Below are 20174 nucleotides of genomic sequence, written 5' to 3'. Positions count from 1 at the left end.
TGTGAGGTTGAGTATGGAGGATTTGGTAAGGTTAACTTTAAAACCTGCCACCAGTTCAAAGTGGCTCAGTTCCACCTGAACTGTCCAAGAGAGGAGGCAGGTTCCCTGAGAGTAAGCAAAATATCGTCCGCGAAGAGGGACGCTTTATGGTCTGTGCCTCCAAAGCTGATTCCCTGGATCTTCTCATTAGCTCGGAATTTCTCGGCTAAGGGTTCAATACTACGGGCAAATAAAAGGTGGGAGAGCAGACATCCCTGTCTCGTGCCCCTGCTCGGGGCAAACGGGAGAGACGTGTACCCGTTGACTAGTTCCCCTCAATTGCGGGAGATGGTAGTTTGCCCTGACCATATGGAGAAACCTATCTCCAAAGCCATTTCTCCGCATGGTCAGGAAAAGGAATGGCCAATCCACCCTGTCAAAGGCCTTTTCAGTGTCGAGGCCCACTACTATTGCCGGGATGTTAAATTTAGAGACTTTCTCAATGAGGTGTACAGTGCGTCGGAAGTTATTGTATGTTTGTCGCCCCTTTATAAAGCCGGATTGATCAGGGTGGATTAAAGCGGACATCCGATCATTCAACCAGGCTGCCAGGATCGGGGAGTATGATTTCACGTCAAATTGAGCAGCGCTATGGGCCTATACGGGGCGCATTTCTGTAGGTCCTTACCTGGCTTGGGAATAACCGAAATCACCGCTTCAGCCCTAGTGTCCGAGACCCGTGCATCGGTAGCAATCGTATTAAAAAGTTCGGCGAGGTGTGGGACTAGCTAGGATGTGAAAGATTTGTAAAAGTGTGCTGTTAGTCTGTTGGGACCCGGGGCTTTGTGGAGTTTACGTTTAGTGATAGCTTGACCGACCTCCTCCGCGGTAATTGGGCCCTCTAGGTGTTCTATGATCGCTGTGGAAAGGCGCGAGATTTCCACTGTGTTAAGGTATTGCTGTTGCAAGGCTGTGTCTGGTGGGGTGCCCAAGTAGAGTTCCCCGTAGAATTTGCCAAAGATGTTAGCTTTGCGGTCGTCTGCATGTGTGATGTGGCCATCCCCGTCCAAGTTACCCCCAATAAATTTGCATTCCCTCTTTTCTCGGAGTTGTCGCACTAAGTGACTCCCCACTTTGTCCACCTGAGCATATGCTGTACTTTGAGCAGTGTAAACTCCGCTCTGTTATTGTAAATGGATCGTAGTTTGCCCCTGAGTACGGTGAGCTGTCGCTAAAGCGCTCGCGTGGGAATGGCCTTGTGAGCTTTTTCCACTACCTCAAATTTACCTTGAAGCGTTACGCGTTCCTTCGCTCTCTGTTTATCCAGGGCTGCGTTGAGTTGTATGCATTTGCCCCTCCATACCGCTTTAAAAGCTTCCCAATTGTTCTGTGGTGTAGTTGCATACGGGGTGTTAAGCACCACATACTCATTAATAGAGGTTCTGAGCAGAGGGTTTTGTCCAGAATGAGCGAAGCTGGGAAATACCAGCATGCTGTGCCCGACCTATTCCCATCCCAAGCTAGACTGGCGGATATGAGGCTATGGCCCAATAGCGAAAGAAGTAGGATCTGGGCTGCCTGCAGTGAGCCCACTGAGGCCTGACTAGTAAAGATGAAATCTATCCTGGAGTAGGACTGGTGGACATGAGAGAAATAGGTGAAATCATTGGTAGTAGAGCGTAGTGTCCGCCAGGCATCACAGAGACCTAATGTGGTCAGTTTCTGTTTAAACCCTTTTGAGAAACCGTTGGAGGTAGCCCGGTGGGCACTGGGTCTGCCCAGGCCAAGTTAAAGTCCCCTATGAGGATATCCGGTCCCTCTGTGAAGCCACCAATCATGTCAAGTGTGTTAGATAGGATTGACGGCTGACCCGAGTTGGGTGCATAAAGGAAAATAAATGTGCAAAGCTTACCCCAAAGCCTCCCCTTCACCATCAGGACTCTGCCCTCCTGATCAGTTTTGAGAGCCTCAGGCTGGACTTTAGCTGTGTTACGGAAAAGCAAGTCTACTCCATTATGTTTGGTGCTAGCTGAGGACCTATAGATTAATGGGTATGTTTGTGGCGCAGCCTAGCTTCCTCGGATATCTTGAGGTGTGTTTCTTGGAGTGCCTCCACGTCAAACTGGTGATCATTGAGGTACTTCTAGATTTTTTGCCGTTTTTAGGCGAATTTAAGCCTTTAACGTTCTATGACAATGTGGATACCATTTAAGCGGATCGAGCCCTCTCCCCCCTCCTACAAAGCTCCCTTTTGGCTCAGCCTGCATACGCTGTAGTGCATCTTTCCAGAAAAGCCAGACCACTAACAATGCCTCTCTTGTAAGCTGCGTTAACCCTGGGTATGATTGTGTCTCCCCAGTACGAATCTACACCCCCCCCCACCCGTCCCCAACATGTTGATCATGCTGAGACCTCAAAGGGCTATCAGCTGAAAACTTCCATAAGGAGAGTAAGGGGATTCTGGGCCGTACGGACAAGGCCCGCACCCCCCAGCTGCCATGCAATAAGAACTGAGAGAACAATTGACAGCTTCAGTAGGGGTTTAAGACAACAAAGCACATTAATCCAATGTCCTGGAAACAAACCTGGACTCATCTGCTGCAGCTGGATCACGACATTCAGCAGTGCAACGCTGCGACTCCTCAGGTGTATCCCTGCGGCACCAAGGCGACTTCAGTCGTTCCCGTTCTGGAAATTATCATTTAGCGTGCTGCTTGTTCTTTGTAATCGTTTGCCAGGACCTAGTCTCTCTCTGGGGCTGGCTCAGGTCACTCGCCGAGCCTGCAGCCTTGTCGTTCTCTGACTCTGGAAGGCCAAAAATTGGTAGACCGTCCCGTAGTTCAATGACATGGTGTGACTTGTTTTTGTACTCAAAAGCAAGTCCGAAAGGGAATGTCCAGCAATATCGAATCCCTTCTTCTCGTAGTTTGGTGGGGACAGGGCAAAGCGACTGCCTGCGTGCTACAGTTGAGGGTGCTTAGTCATAGAAGAGTGCACATTTGTAGGCCTGGAATGAGGTCTCTTCTTTCTTCCTCGCAGCGCCTAAGAAGGCTTTTTTGTTTTGAAAGAGTGCACTTTTACCAGAATGTCTTGCGTCCGTCGGCGTTCCCCTGTCAGCATGGGCCCACTCTGTGAACGCGGTCTATCTTCACCTTCAGTAGCCGAGGTGCTAGGATTTCCAAAAAAAAGCCTTCCACAAACACCTCGAGGTCTGGTCCCTCCGAACCTTCTTCCACGTCCCGGATGCGTATGTTTCCCCTCCGGGCCATATTTTCCAGGTCTTCCGTCTTCAGGATCACTTGTTGCAGTTGAGTCTGGAGGTTTTGCAGTTTGTTGGAGCGAACGTCTAGATTCAGCACCTGTTCCTCCATTTCCAACACCCTGGATCCCACTTCATCTACGTTTTATCGGAGCGTCGCCATTTTCTCCGTTAGGTCGGCCTTAAGCTGGTCCATAGAGGCTCGTAAGTCGTGCATTATTTCTTGACAAAGCTCAGTTTTGAAGTCTCGCAGGGAGGCTAGTAGGTCATCCCTGGTGAGGGCCATCTTCTTCGCCTGATCTGGGTCCGTCGAGGGAGCAGTCTTGTCTGCTGTCAGGAAATAGTGGGAGACTTTATTTGACGTCTTCTTGGGTGGCATAGGGGAAGAGCAAAGCGCGAGGCGAGGGCCAACAGCAGGGGCCTCTCCGTGGGTTGCCTCCGCTGTTCAGGCTTCGGATTCTCACAGCTACCAGACGTGTGGCAGGGCCTGCTGTCGATGATTAAGCCCTAACAGCCATCTTGAGGTCAGGCGACTTTGGGAGAGGACCTGTGTACACTTGCAGCTGCCGTTATTCATTCTGGGCAGCAGGAGGGGTAGTAAGGAAAGAAGGTGCGCAGAGTTCCTCAGCCCCCCTGCAGTCCCTGATGTCGATACCGGGCCTTGTCCAAGGGATTGTCACACTGTAGATGCCATCTTAAGGTCAGGTAGGCCTTTCCACTGGGGCTCCCTCTGGGCAGACTAAGCTTGGCAAGCAAAAAGATAAGGGTGACTGACCCGCTGTGTTTGTTCCTTCATTGTCTGCCTTCATTCCAACTGAGAGGTGCTTCAGTGGCTCAGCTTCATCTTCTTCTCTCATCTCGGGCGAGTCTCCCGGCTCCAGTAATGGTGTCCCGCAGACCACGTCCTCCCCCGTCTGGCAAAACAGCTGGCCAAAGGAGACATCCGCACCTCCTCCTCACGCGGTGCTCATGCCGGGGGGGTCGCACCACCGAAAGCGGCACACTCCTGTGGCGCCCGGTACAGGTGGGCGTCCACGGGTCCGCATCCGCCCCAGCCGCCACCTCTCTAGTGCGCCATTTTGAGGAGCCTGCCGGGTCGGCTCCCTGGTCTGAACCGGCTGCCACGCTCCAATTCAGCGCAGGTAGGTTTTCGCTGTCGTCCTGCGGATTTTGCCTCTCCTCCGGTGTATAAAGTGGGTTTAAGTAGTCAAGGGGATCCAAGCTGAAACGGCTCACGTCCGTTCAGCCATCTTGCTTGGCCACGCCACCTGCACAGATTGTTTTAAGGCCATGCACAAGGGTCAACTTACCTATGGGATTGATAAAACATTCACTTAGTTCTAAGTGGGCAGTTCTGGACTCAGAATCCGAAAGTAATCTCCCTATGCACACCCTAAACACAATGGGCACAGGTAAATGATGGGTCAATTGGCTATACTAGGCACAACGGTCCCATAGGGCTACCTCCCTTTAGCATTTAAGGGACACTTGTCAGTCTGAAATCGGGCATTCCATGAAAAAGTGTGGATTAGAGTACTTGAGTATCCTCATTCTTCTACACTGAATGCATGGTTAAACCTGATTACAGTAAAAAAAAAAATCATAGACTATTTCTCCTCTGCTATGATTAATAAAAAATGTCCTGGGTGCTTCGGCTTCCTATCCATGCTGTTCATTTACCCCTGTGGTTTTGGACTGAAAGTTGTGCAGCTGCCCACTCTTATCTAGCTTTTGGAAGGATATTCTTTCGGCTTTTGCAACTTGCACGGGCATGCCTTTATTGATGCCTAGGGAGGCGTGTTCTCTAGGCTTATTCAAACGACCTGTAAATAGCAGAGTAGCCACCTGATTCCTCAGTTTGGGTATCCTCCTGGCCAAAAGGGCAATCGCTGAGCAATGGAAAGCGGCAACCCCTCCTTTGCCCGAGTCCGGGCGTGCCGTGTTGTTGCGCTTGACCCAACAAGAAAGTAAAGCCCTGCATAGGGAAGAGGTGAAAGGTCTCCGTAAATACTCAATTGCCGAAGACTTGAGCAAGGCTGGCTACCACACACACGAGTTGTCCTCTAGTTTATGGGAGCCCTATTGCCCGAATCATCTCCCAACCCCACAGATATGCCTAATAGCAGTTTGTTCTGCACTCACAAGGCTACTATGTCCGAAAAAAACATACCTCATTGGGAGTGGACTTTGCTGATACCCTCCCCGCCCCTTTATTTGAGCCTTGAGCTGTGATTCCTCAGAAGTAAAAGGGACAGTCCTCATGGGAGGTTACAAATTAAAACAAGGCGGTAATATGGAGGGACTAACAAGCCTATTAACGAATCAGAAGCCAGCATTTACAAAGGGCAATGACAGAAGTCAGTGAAAAATATGAGCGGAGCTTCAAGTCCATGCTCGAATACAGCATGCCTCGCAGAGTAGCGCATGCGCTGCCCAGGCTCAACCTAAAAAAAAGTATCTTGTCTACACTCTACAGTCCACATTATTCATTCTTCTGGAACGTCTACATGCCCCTCTAACTACTGCAGACCTGCTCCCATTCTTTTTCAGACCCACTTTTAGCATACATGCCAACATTTTAGACCAGGAAAGTGGGATATTTAGAAAATCAATTTGTGAGAATTTATTTTCCCTATTGACGTCTATTGAAATAGAATTAATTTCAGCAAACATAAAGCAACTTTCAACTTCACATACCGGGAGTCTCCTGTCTGAATCCGGTCTGTAGGCATTTATACTTTTGTCAGCCCCCGGGATTCTCACACAAACAGAAAGACTAGAATGCCAATAGAGCCTCCCCAAAGAACATCAGCCGCCCTCCCATATGCCTCCATTATCTGACCGCCGACTCAAATCAGCAGAGGAAATATAATTATGTGATTGGTCAGAAAGAAGCGAAAACAGGTCTGGGAATATCTGAGGCCACTGAAATTATGCGATTCTACGACTGCAGCTTTTATTTTTTTGCATAATGAAGGATTTGCCGCATTTACCACATGTTTCATCATATGGTGCATAAACAGAACAAAAAAAATTTGTTTCTAGCTCACACGCATCAAAAGATACTAAAGAAGTGGAGAAATGTGTTTGTGCGTGTTGGTAGACCCTTCGCAAAGGTTAACTGGCTATCTTTCGATCGGTTATATGCGTATTTGCTCGTAACACTGATACTAATGAGGTAAATCTTTGCGCTGAGAGTATTACCATGTGTAAAAAATGACAAAATAATTAAGTAATATTAAACAAGAAATGTGCCGGTTTACGCTGCATAATTTGCCTTTTCATGCCGAACCATTTGAGCATGGGGTACCCCTCTGTGTAGTTTGCAGTGGGTCCCCCTCATTGTTCCTTACGCCACAGCTCCTGCCGCATAATCCTAGTGGCCCTTCGTATAGCTGCAATTCAAGAAGCACTGTGTCACAAAACATTAAGGGGCTTATTTACAAGCCCCTTGCACCACCCATACGTCACTTTTCCCATGTTCAAAATGACGCAAAAGTGGTGCAAGGGGCTTGTAATAAGCCCCAAAGTCTCCCTTTGGATCGAGGACAATCCTCTGTTAATGCTGTATCCGAGCTGCACTAATACCAAAAACGGGTATGGCTCTAATCAGTAAGGCTGAGCCTGATACAGAATACAACAAAGATAGTGCCAGTACTGATTGCTATTCAAAACCTAATTCCCCAAAATGCATAGACCATATACATTTGGAAGCTCATCACACGATTTTTTACTGGTCTCCTTGTCTTCAATCAACCCCATTTTTTGGTATTGTTTCCCTTATAAAATGTAAACTATGTTGAATCTTTCATGAGTTGAAAATATTAAGTATTCGAAAATTAAACAGCTACTAATGAGCTTCCAAATGTGTATGGTCTATGCATTTTGGGGGATTCGTTTTTGAGTATCCGAGCTGCAGGCGCAAGTTCCTACGACCTGTGTGTCCGCTTTGAGTCGCCTCTCTGTTGACCCTCTCTGTGCATGTCGAGGCGAGTAGAATCTCGAATTCTGAGCATGCGAATGAGAGGTACACAACACAACCCGGTCCGCGGATGAACAATACGAAAAATCAGATTTTGTGTTTTAGGGCAACCACTCTTTACTTTTGAGTATTCCACAGAACACAATATTTAAATAGGATCGTTGCAAGATTCGAGAGAAGAAAGCCATTTAAGGACTGTAGAGAAAAATCGAAATGAACATTTTTTTAGAGAAATGCCCCGGTTGGGCTCAGAGGAGGTGAGTAGTGTTCTTTATTTGGGGTCTTTCTTTTTTCATACTCCAATGGCTGCAGTTCACTTTGGTAGCTGGTGACCATCAGTTTGCAGACCGTGATGTTTACAGATTTAAATCACGCCCCATTCGTGCCCCTCATATCTCATATCCACATTTTTTAGTGTATTTACGCTCCCCTGATGCGGAAAGCCGGGGGTTCTAGGCCGCTATTACAAATGTTAAAACGGTTATGATATTAATTTGGGTGTGAGATCATTTTGGATTTTTTGTTGACTTTTAACTCACTGCAGCCTTCGTCGCACCGCGAACCCTGCTCCCCACTCTGAGGATTCGGCGCTGACGCGCTTTCAGAGAGGGTAACCGCCATCTTGGGTGGATTCCAGGGCAGCGTACTAGTTGTTCGCTACCTTCCGCCCTTTTCCTCCACAATAAAATGAGTACTCGACCCAGGCAGCGCAGCGGGCGCGCCAAAGGTTAGCCCGTCTGCGCCCGTCCGCGCCAAGTCTGCGCCAGGCGCAGGACATGCTGGTGAAACTCGGCCTACTCATATATACAATGGAAATGACCTGTACAAGCTTAACGCCGTTAATAAGTGCATCTGTTGTCTTCCTATGGAGCAACTTTGGGGACCTTTTACATGTCGAACCTGTAAATGGATCATCCTGTGGCCCCCACTGGAATCTCTACCAGGTGCAGATACTATTCGGACAGGCTCCACCAAATTTAAGGGTGACCTGATTAATGCACGCTCCATGTGTCGCCACAGTCAGGATATCAGGGACTTAATCCTTGATCTTGACCTTGACTTCCTTTTTGTTACCGAGACGTGGCTAAATGACACTAGTAATCCTGACTTAATGACTGCCCTCCCTTCGGGCTTTATCATTTTTAGGCAGGACAGGCTAAGCGGAAGAGGTGGTGGGGTGGCCATAATCCTTAGAAGCTCTCTAAAATGTCACACATTTGAGCTAGGCCCCCTTAAAGGAGCAGAAGGAATCGTTTTTTCCATTACGCTTAATGCATCTTCCTCATTTTCGGGTGGCTTGATCTATCGCCCCCCAGGCAGTGCCTTCACATTCCTAGACACACTTGGCGATTGTTTAGGACAGTTCTTGCTTCGCTACCCAAATTTTACACTTTTGGGTGACTTCAACCTCCAGTTGGAATTAAAAATTGACGCACAAGCGATTAATTTCTATCAGGCCTTGGATATCTTTGGTCTGCGCCAATCTGTGACGCAACCTACTCACTCTGCCGGACACACCCTGGATGGGGTATGCTCTAATTTTTCCCTATTGGAAACATACACTACGATTCCTCAAATCTGGACAGACCACAGTCTGATTCCCCTTCATGTCTGTGTCCCCAGTCCTGTGAAAATACCTAAGGCTAGTCAGCAGCCCGTCACCAACTTAAATTGGAAGAAGGTGGCGGATAGTATTAAGTCCAATCCACCATGTCAGTCACATGTGCCCTGTCTTTCGGGAGATGTGACTCAGGATTCTAGAGATTTCCACTCCTGGATGCATCAAGTTATTACAGAGCATGCTCCACCCAAAAGTCTTCTAACTAAGGGTAGAAAGGGAAAAATGAATGCACCCTGGTATTCACAGGCGCTGGCGGAAAAGCACCTCTTATGTAAAAAGAGTGAAAGAAAATGTAGAAAAACCTATGATCAATCAGCTAAACCTCTTTATATACAACAAAGGAAATCCTATTTGGCTAGTATTAAAATGGCCAAAAAGGAGTATTACATCAATGCTATCAAAGAGGCACAGCAAAAGCAGAAAACGTTTTTCTCCATAGTAAAGTCCTTCACCCACCCCAAAACTCTCCAGCCGGAAATTCCGCCATCCTTAGGCTTTTGTAATCAAATTGCTGACTTTTTTTAGGAGAAAATCGAGCTCTTACAGAGGGATTTTCCAACCCTTTCCCCTTCGACTTTTCCTGACTATCAGGAATCTCTGGATATAAAGGCTGCTATCTTGAGTGTCTTCCAACCGGCCTCTCTTCTCCAAACTCGCGAAGTCATTCTGGCCTGTAAATCAGGTGCACCCTCTGATTCTTGCCCTCCCCAAATACTCCATCAGATAATTGATGTAGTTAACCCTACTATCAATGCGATCGTTAATGCGTTGCTTAGTTCAGGGATGGTACCCCTTGAGTGGAAAAAAGCTATTGTGAATACCCTAAAGAAAAAACTCAATAAATCTACCACCGATCTTTCCAATCTTCGTCCAATATCTCTCCTCCCAGTCTTGGGTAAGACCACAGAGCAGATGGTATATCAAGAACTAAAACATTTTGTCGAAACAAATAACATTTTACATTCTCAGCAGTCAGGTTTTCGACCTAGACATTCGACGGAAACGGCCCTCATAGAACTCTCTGATTCTATTAAATTCTTGCAGGATGAGGGTAGAAACGCGGTATTGATTTTATTAGACCTTACGGCAGCGTTCGACACCATCTCTCATAAAATTCTTATTGAAAGGTTGAGAGGCATTGGAATAAACGAAGTGGTTCTGGCCTGGATAGTGTCTTTTCTATCTGATAGATCCCAAACCGTCTCTTTGGGCCCCTTTCTGTCCAGGGAAAAAAAGGTTTCTTCAGGGGTCCCGCAGGGCTCCATTCTGAGCCCTCTAGTGTACAACATTTATATGGTCCCCCTCATTGCATTGATAGTCATTCGGGATACTTGTAACATCGTATGCTGATGACACCCAGTTAGTGGTATCCATGGACAAGAACTCCTCGAACGCGGAACAAAATTTAAAGAGCTGCTTGATGGAGGTTTTCTTGTGGATGGATAATAACCACCTAAAATGCAATGCTAATAAGACTGAGATCCTGCCCCTGGGTAAAGAGGTTTATTTCTGCCCTAAGGACTGGTGGCCAGAGGAATCGCCTGCACCCCCTCATTCGGTTGAAACAGCCAGAAATTTAGGGGTCTTATTTGACTCCGCTCTTTCATTTGACCAGCATGTAAGGAATGTGGCAGGAAGTTGCTTTGGTATTATTAAATCACTAAAGAAATTCTTTGACTTCCTGCCAACTGAATCCAGAAAGACGGTGGCAGTGGCCCTAATACTTTCATGCCTAGACTATTGTTATGGCCTGATGGCAGGGGTAAAAAAAAAAGCCACGTTAAAAAAACTTCAGAGTGTGCAACACGCAGCTGCAAGATTGGTACTAAAATTACCTAGAATATCTTCTGCTCCGGCTGCGCTTCGGACACTACATTGGCTTCCACTACATAAGAGGATCTTGTTTAAAATTCTGCTGACCATCTTTAGAGCCCTCAACATGACAGGGCCGAAGTATCTTTCGAGGCGTTTCACCCGGTATGACCCTCCAAGAAGTCTGAGGTCATCAGGCGGCAATCTGATCAATATCCCCAAATTCCATTTCAAAACAAAGGGGGGAAAGACCCTTACTGTACTGGCCTCCAAGGCGTGGAATGCCATGCCTAAAGATCTTAGACTCCTGGATAAGGAGAATGTCTTCAGGAAGCAATTAAAACTTGGATTTACAGCTTGTCTGATGTTACTGTAATGGCTGCCATCTAGATCCCGTTGATGTATTGTACACTATTTCAGCGCCAGGATGCTCCTTTCGGAGCGATAGTTCGCTCTTTATAAATAGCCCATACAAATACAAATACAAAATATCAACCCCTTAGCATCAGATGACGCCAGTTGGGTTCAGAGATCACCGGGAACAGGCGCTCGCTCTTCTCATAGTAAGTACCAAAGGTAATCTAAGATTAATTTTATTGTGGGTTGAATTCTGGAACTTTAGTTCAACCTTGAAAATAATTTAAACATTTGCAAATGAATCCTAGCGTGTTAAGGCCCAAAGCCAGGCAGTAAAAAACCACTTAGCCTAGAACAAGAACAACCCACAGTAACTGAAAAACCAAGCTGTTTCCGTGTGCACATGTCTGCGCAGGCACAGCGAGCAGGAGACAGGGAGGGACAGGAGATATGCATGCGTACACATGACCCGTACGGGACAGGAGATGTGCACGCGTACATATGGCCCGTACGCATGCACATGTTCTGTCCGCCCGTACGTGTGCACATGTCCTGTCTCCTGTGTGCACATGTCCTGTCTCCTTTCGCCCATCAAACCGACAACAATAGGTCTCGCCAAGGCTCTCTAGGCGAGACCTAAACATGAGAGGGACCCTCTGCAATAAATAGGTAAGTGGGCAGGGAACACAATATAATATGCCAAAAAAGAACCCCCGCCTAACCTCTCAATTTAGTGGCATACGTCCACGAATATAATAAGTGGGCAATGGCTCAGGACTACTGTGTTAAGGTTATAGAAAGCTTTATTCAATCAGTTCATGTCTTTCACAGTTTATTTACCTACAATAGGGGAAATATCTCCTTAAATTGTCCTCCAAGCCATATGTCATGATCAGGCAAGTGTCTAGAATAATGCAAACAGTGTTAAAACAGGACGAACCATATCCTCGCATTCATACAGAAACAGATCCCATTCATTCATGTCATACAACTCACTAATATCACAAAAATATCTTCATAGGTGTAAAAAGGGGCATGGCCTTGGCCACCTCTCTGCAACGCAGCTCTGTGGCACTTACTGGAGGTACATGGTGGGCTAGTTGGCCCCCAGGGACCCTCCGGATTCAAGGGGAATTAATCCACCAAATTAAAACCCGACAGGGGGCGTGTATGCATAGTGGTGATGGAAGGGGCGGGGTCTGATGGGACATGTGTGTACTTATGCAATCACTTCACCAAAACCCAAGCACTTATAAATTCACCATGCACTCTCTTTGCTGCACTCTAATCATCTAGTCACTACCCATGCACTCATGCAATGACCCATGCACTAAGTCATGCACTGCTACAATACCCTGAGCAGTACCCATGTTGTCCAGCCATTGCCCTGTCACTACCCATGCACTCCTGCAATCACCAGCGAGCACCATGTACTTATGCAATCACTCCGCCAAAACCCAGGCACTTATACATTCACCATGCACTCTCCTTGCAGTACTCTAATCTTCCAGTCAGTACCCATGTACTCATGGAGTGACTCAGGCACTAACACATGCACTGCTACAATCCCCTGTCCACTACCCATGCAGACCTCTAACCATCTACACAGTACTGATTCATTCCTCCAATTACCCAGGTTGTACCCATGCACTCCAGATATCCCTGTCAATACCCATGCACTCCTCCAATCACCCACCTATGCATCATGTTCTTATCCTATCACTCCGCCAAAACCCAAGCAGTTATAAAATCACTATGCACTGTCCTTGCAGCACTCTAATCATCCAGTCACTACCTATCTACTCATGCAATGAACCAGGCCCTAACTACAGGGTTACCCCAACGCATAGTGTTCCCTAGTGTATGTAGGTGTTTTCACTGTATTCTAAGTGTATTTTAGCATAGCACTGGCTCCGGTCCTGGTTAGTCAGTCAGTTACCACCAGTACTCGTCACTAAAATATTTGGGGCACAGGAGGACTTTCTGCTCCTCTGTTGGTTTTTTCTGCACATCTCTTGCTTCTTCCTGCACTTTTCTTCGTCTTTCTGGACTGCTGTTGCCTCTTTCTGCATTTGTCTTGCTTCTTTTTGCGCTTTTCTTCCTCTTTCTTCACATCCTACCTTTGTAGGCATAGTTAGAAATTAGCATTTAAAAAACCTTTGAAATTCACTGAAAAAACCATAGGTTTCGGCAATTTATAGTTAGAAATTAGCATTTAAAAAACCATTGAAATTCACTGAAAAAAACCATAGGTTTCAGGCACGTTATAGTTAGAAAAAGCATTAAAAAAAACCTAGAAATTCAATGAACAAACCATAGGTTTCAGCGACGTTATAGTTAGTTGGACATTTCACTCGTACAAAACCATAGACATTCCCCCGTTATAGTTAGTTCAGCTAACTATAACTCGCGCCCCCGCAATGCACTGCTGATGACGTCACCTATTACATCATTCATGACATGGTCAGTGACATCACTGATGACATCACTGATGTCATCAGTGATGTCATTTGAGATGTCATCCAGGTCAAAATCTGATGCACCTCCTCACACTCTAATATAATCTTTGATACACTCACTGTAAAATACAGACTACTATTTTTTACACCATCGACACACCAATACCAGTTACTACATACTCACTCACTGATTCCTAAGTCATACATTTCGTTTTTGACTCATTAACTTCAAGACCACGAGCAGAGCAAAACTCCTCGAAGACTAACAGAGCTCGCTGGAGCCCACTCGGGGTCTTTGAAATTCTCAATGTGTCGTCCGCGGACATTAAAATCGGAATTTTCATTCCTGCTAAAATTGGGGCATTTGTATTCACTTGTGTCATGCAATCAACTATTCCATTTATAAACACAGTGAACAAAGTCGGAGCCGTGACACAAGCCTGGTACACCCCTCGCTCTACAGGGAAAAAACTAGTCCCCTTACCCTGGGAACCTAATCGTATTTTGGCATAATTGCTCACATGCAATCTCATTATAAGCGTGAGGAGTTCAATGGGCAACCCTAGTTCTTGGAGGGTCGCCCATGAGCTGGAGCGGGGAACAAGATCAAATGGCGATTTTAAGTCCACAAAGGCAGCATATAAGCTGCCTTTGCCCAGGACCACCGTCTTTCAATGTAGTAAAACAAAACGGAACATCTGATCGATGGTACTTGTAGATGCAGGAAAACCGGCTTCTGGCCAGGCGCTTTCCCACCAACAACTGCTTCAAGAGCTACCTCGACGTCTTTACTGTTGAAAGCCTCGTCTACATAAAACACATGGCTAGGGCTTTCCATATTTTGCTCTGGTGGACTACGGGCATATTGTGGTTCAAAATATTTAACCCAATCTTCCTGTGAGACATGATTAGGTATATATTCAGGGTGACCCTCTCGGTCCCACTTTATGATCTTCCAAAATTCTTTGCTATCTTTCTTATTGCTAGCCTCTTTAAGGTCCTGCCATCTTTTTTCGTCCCTGGAGCGTTTAGCTATGGTCATGGAGTTTCTATATGCCTGCCTAGCTGCGCGTACTGCGGCTGATTCGCCACCTCTAATAGTGTTCCCAAGAAGATCTCTTGTCTCCCGGCATTCCTTGTTGTACCAGCGGCAGAATTTCTGGTTTGTAGTTTTCTTTGGCTTATAGTGTTTGACAAAAGTTCTCATATGTGAAAAAAATCTATTGTGGGACTGAGTAACGGTCTCCAATCCTGCACTAGGGGAGCAAATGCTTTCCAACATTAATAAAGCATGATCAACATCCTTTGCAATGTCATCCAAGGACCCAGAATTTTCAACTATACCCAACCACTTGAGTTGTCTCATATCGTTAGTGGGGGTCACATCATGGGTATGTAATTCAACCTCCCTAGAGGGCAATTGAACGGGCAACCACCATCTTAGAGCTACACACAAGGGATTATGGTCACTTTCAAGACGATCCCTTACATCCATATCACCAATGGTATGCCAGAGTTTCAAACTCATAAGTATATAATCAATGCTGCTTTTACTGAATCTGTTATTAAATGTATTGGACCCTAGTCTGTCTCGTGGGGTCCTACCGTTTAGTGCCCTGAGCCCCTTCTGTAGGCAGATAGTTTATCTGAATTACCGCCTCTGTCCATTTCTTTATTGGTACAAGATCCAATTTTGGGATTCCCCACTGGGCGTCTTCCTCTTCAGTGAGAAGCCATTCTTCACTGGTAAGTGGCTCAAAGGTTGAGCTAAAATCGCCCGCTATGACAATATTACTTTCTAGTGAGTATAAATCGAGGAGGTCATCTAAAGCCGTTAAAACTTGAGACCTACCCCCTCTTGTTCCCCTAACATAAATATTGTAAATGTCAACTTTCCCTACTGGTCCCATATGTAACCTTAGTACTTGGATGTCATTGTTGTTGGATGGGAGTTCCTTGATGTTGATACCTATTGCTTGCTGAACCCATATAATCAAGCCACCAGAGGGCCGACCTTTAGCCCCTTCTACTGCCGGCACATAGTAATTTAAAAAAACTACGCGATGATAGCGATGTCGGTAGCCACATTTCTTCAAAACAACAGATGTCAAAACAGTCAATAAAGGTAAACCATTCCGGAGACAAAAGTTTGGAGCTCATTCCTGCAACATTCTACGATATCAATGTGCCCCTTTTGGAAGCATGGCCGTTGTATTGGTTCTTTGGGATTCACTTTGGGAATACTGCTAAACTCTTTCTGGCCTACGAGTTCAGATGAAAGCAAGAGTAACTTTTGATTGGGTGTTTTTGGCCTGTTGTAATCTCTGCAAACCGGAGTCGTTAGTGGGTCGCTACCTCTAGTAATTATTAAGTCTCCTTTCCTGCCAGGATGGAGTTTGGGCACGCCTACCAGTCAATCATTGCATCCAGGAGTGGAACTACCTTTCCGCCCTGCTGCCAACTGCTCTTGGTAGTTACTGGGCTGGCTAGCAGGTGGAGACTGCCTGAACTGAATAGATGAAAAATCAGGGGAGCAAGTTCTTAATTCAAGTGCTAGTATGTTTTCGACTAACACTTCCCTCTGGAAAGTTAGTTCGATGCAGTCTAGAGGGTTAGTGGGAGAGGTGAGCCTGTGCGCTTTCATGATGTCATCCCTAATTACAGAACGACAACCCCTTACGTGCTGTATCCAATGTATAGCCTTGTTGGTCAATGAGTCTACACTTTCTATTTTGTTTGAACCCAGCTTCGGCACATTCACCATAAATATTCTGTGGGTATTTTGTGACTTGGCATTAGCATGGTCCCCCCTCCTTTCTTGGGTGTTGCACTGCTTGATTATGGGTATGCCAGTGTTTCTACTTTTACCCTGCAATCACTCCATTCTTAGTGTATCTCTGAATCGAGACCCAGGTGCGGTTCTAGTGTTAGGCGGTGCATTATTTTCAATGGGGATCGCTGAAGAGGGAATGTTCTGCTTGACCTCCTCACTAAGCATGGGGATCACTTTGCTCTGTACCTCACTAGCTCGATAGGCAGATGATTTTGCCTGGGCTATAGACTGACTGTGTGGAGTGATGGCACTGTGTGTTGCACAGTCAATGCTGGAGGACCCTCCTTGTGTCAAGAGCTTGATCATAGTTGTTAATTTCTTCATCATAGCCTTCATGGACCCTATTTCGGCCCGAAGCGAATGGACCACAACGATTATTTCCTGCATGTCTTTTGTATGATTTTCAGCCTGCTATACAATTTTATAAGATGGTGGTTCTGGGCGCTGTGTGCTTCCTTCCCCCTGGGGATTTGACAGTATGACATATCTGTTTGTACAAGTGACTATAGGATCAAATATTAGAGAATGATAATCATCAGTTTCAGAGGAGCTTGGAGCGCTAACAATAGGATCTGCCTTCCTACCAGAGTTTAAGTGGCTCTCTTCGTTATTTTCCTTAGGACCTTTTTTGTGCTAGAGGAACATATTGGGGATAACATAGCAATTGTTTGGACTGCCCCTAGTGGGATGGACTGTACTGATCGGGGACTTGTCCGTGACCACATGCAGATTTGGCTCACCTACTAATAAACCTTTGCATTCCTCAATTAGTGTGTCAATGCGATCCAATACACAATTACTGCCTGAGTGTTCAGTTGCCTTCCTAGCCTTTTCCCCTTTTCAGATTTTACCAACCGCACCCCCCTCCCCCCAGCTCCCCCGCCTTCTATGGCTTTCCTTTTCCCATCTCTACAAGATAACAGTAGTTCTCAAGGAGGTTTCCACAATTTAACTCTACTAGATTGCAGACAGTTAACGAGTGTTCCCAATGTATAAGTAGGGGAGTGTCACCAAACAGTACCTTATTTAGTCTATATTGTGTCCTCCCATGTAGACCAGCACTGGGCAGCACACAGAAGGGGGGGCCCTGCCCTGCCTCTTCCTGGCAATGACGGGCAAGGACGGGCCGCCCACGCTGCTGGAGGCTGGCGGCAAGTATATCGCGCCTCCCGTCGTCCTGCACTGCGTCAGAGCGTGGCGACGAGGCAAGGGATGCTGGGAGGTGTAGTTCCAGTAAGCCGCTCCCCTCACCGCAGGTAGGAGCAAAATCCTACAGCATTGACCATTCCCCTCACGGCGGTGGTGCAGTAGAAATTACTCCTTCGCTGCAGCCCAAGGAAAGATCTGCTGCCTTGGGCTTGCAGCGCTGCGGGAGGCGATTATATTGCACCTCCAGGCGCGCTGCATGGCGTCAGAGCGAGGCGACGAAGTAAGGGATGCTGGGAGGTGTAGTTCCAGTGAGCCGTTCCCCTCACGGCGGTAGTGCGGTAGAAATGACCCCTTCGCTGCAGCCCAAGGAAAGATCTGCTGCTTTGGAGATATATATATATATATATATATATATATATCTACTGCTAATTATTCCAGTCAGTTGTAATTACTATTATGTTCTTTTTCAGTTTTACAATGCAATCTTAAGAGTTTGTTTCTTATTTATTTCTTGCTGCTCCTATGCTGGCATATTTAGAATAAAAGCAACAGACCTAACATCTTGGGTCTTAAAGTAGTTATACTCAGGTGCTCTTGCATGAGTTTTATTCCCATTTCAAATTTATTTAGAAGTTTGAGTTTAGGGACTTCTTTGGCCATTGATGTCAATATTCCTTCTGTTTTTTTCCTTGAAGGACACCGTGAATCGCTTGCTGCTCCTCTTCATCGACAATACTCCGGTGAGTTTTCTTGTACCGGTGGGCAGGGGTGGGATTCTCAATGGATACATGCCAAGGGGCTTCAAAGTCCATGGGGCACTACATGATCTGGTGTGGGAGATGTGGTTGTGAGTGTTATTCTCACTGAACAGGGTTTGAGCGACAAGCTGAGAGTGGCAGCGGGTAGGGGAATCTTATTTACTGTGATCTCCGGGACAAGGTTGTATGTGGTGTAGATGGTCTATAACAAAAATCTATTTTTGTTGATTTTATTGTTCATCTGTCTAACTTAGCATTCGTGCTTCTTGCAGCCTGAAAAGGCTTCTGAGCCAACATCCCCCCTGGTTCCGTTCCTGCAGAAATTTGCCGAGCCAAAAAATAAAAAGCCGTCTGTAAGTAAATAAAATGAAATTATTCCCTTCAGGTACATTTTAGCTTCAGTAGTTATATACATAAATATGCCTCCTTTTTTGCACTATCGATAAAAACGCAACTGCCTTTGAAGTGAACATGTTGAATCTTAAGTAATCCATAGTGGTGACCATGTAATTGCACCTTTTGTCAAGGTGCTGAAGCTGGAGCTCAAACAGATCAGAGAGCAGCAGGACCTTTTGTTTCGATTCATGAAGTTCCTGAAACAGGAGGGAGCCGTGCATGTCTTACAGTTTTGCCTCTCAGTGGGTAAGACCGCATGTTTATTAATGTTCTTGTCCATTATTTGAAGCCTGCTTACCATTGAAAAACATAATTATGAATTCTGGGGTACATTTGTCTTTGAATTTCCCTATGGGTTTAGAGGAGTTGCCACACTAGGCAGAGTAGATTGAATGGCATAGTGTTAAACAACGCAACAACAAAGCCTAAAGTAATAAGAACTGTCAGCCTGCAGGGGTGATGCAGTCCGGGAGAGGGATCTTCATGCCCACTGGGATAGATCTACAGTACATAAAGTGTACTCTTGGTGGAAGATCTCCAGGGTGAAATAAACGATCTGAGTTGGAACTGAAAGATGAGAAAATGTCATCTAAGAGACATACAAAGTGAAGTTTCTGCGGCGAGAGATTTTCAGGACTCAGATGTGCCATGGGATAGAGATCTGCAGGATGATGTGCACTAGAGAGGCATGAACGGGTAAAGCGCTCTGAGAGGGATATGCACTGGGAGAGAAATAAGTGATTAGATTCTTAGGAGAAAGCTATCTACAGAGGTGGATGCAATGAGCTAAAGACTGGCGATGTGCCATTGATGGGAGACCTGCAGGAAGTAAAATGTGCTTTGAGGGAGATATTGACTGTGGTAAAATGACCTGAGGGAGATTCATGAGGGATCATATGTGCCCAGGGATACACATCTACATGTTGTCTGAAATACCTTGGTGAAACAATCTGCTGTGAAATATGTCGGAAGCTCTATATGGGTGCTAGTTACCCTGGGAAGAGATCTGCAGGTACTGACAGGTGCCTCTGGAGAGAGATGAGAAGCATCTTAGATGTGTTCTAGTAATAGGGTCTCATATGTGACCTGTGAAGGTGGTGAGATATCCTGTGGCAGAGATATGCAAGATGTAGATGTAGATGTGCTGTGGCAGTGAAATTTGCACAATTGCCGTGTGACCTGAGAGAATGAGTTGTAGGGGATTATGTCTTCTAGGAGAAGCATTAAGAAGTGGCCATTATGTTCTCAAGGAATAATGTTAGTAGGATGAGACATTTTGTGGGAAAACAATGGTTCGAGGCATATGGGCTGCAGACCACACACTATTGCATTAGACCACCATCTGGTGGTGGGCCCGGATGATTACACTTTGTTGTTGTCTTGGAAGAGTCTTTGTCTGTTGGATGAATCCTCCCTTAGATCGTAGTGCGCATGGGCATCAACTCCATCTTCAGATTTTTTTTTCCGCCATCGGGCTCAGATGTGTTCATCGTTCGGTCCCGTTACCGATCTATTTTCGAATCCATAAATCAACCAAAATACCATCGGCATCGTCGTCGACATTGATTC

At 46.0% G+C, this 20174-nt stretch overlaps 1 protein-coding gene across 4 annotated transcripts in view; it reads left to right on the top strand.

The window, feature by feature from the left end:
* Positions 1-20174, top strand: part of SNX14 (sorting nexin 14) — a 647427-nt gene that overhangs the window by 249370 nt on the left and 377883 nt on the right. For all 4 annotated transcript variants that reach the window (XM_078648164.1, XM_078648163.1, XM_078648162.1 and 1 more), the window contains exons 10-12: positions 18147-18191; positions 18482-18562; positions 18737-18851. In XM_078648164.1, the coding sequence (XP_078504290.1) occupies positions 18147-18191; positions 18482-18562; positions 18737-18851 (241 nt within the window). The remainder of the gene's footprint in view (positions 1-18146; positions 18192-18481; positions 18563-18736; positions 18852-20174) is intronic.

This window comes from Lissotriton helveticus, chromosome 6 (assembly GCF_964261635.1).
Source record: "Lissotriton helveticus chromosome 6, aLisHel1.1, whole genome shotgun sequence".
Lineage (NCBI taxonomy): Eukaryota > Metazoa > Chordata > Amphibia > Caudata > Salamandridae > Lissotriton > Lissotriton helveticus.
Note: the sequence above shows the minus strand (reverse complement) of the source record. Positions and strands in the feature narration are given on the sequence as shown.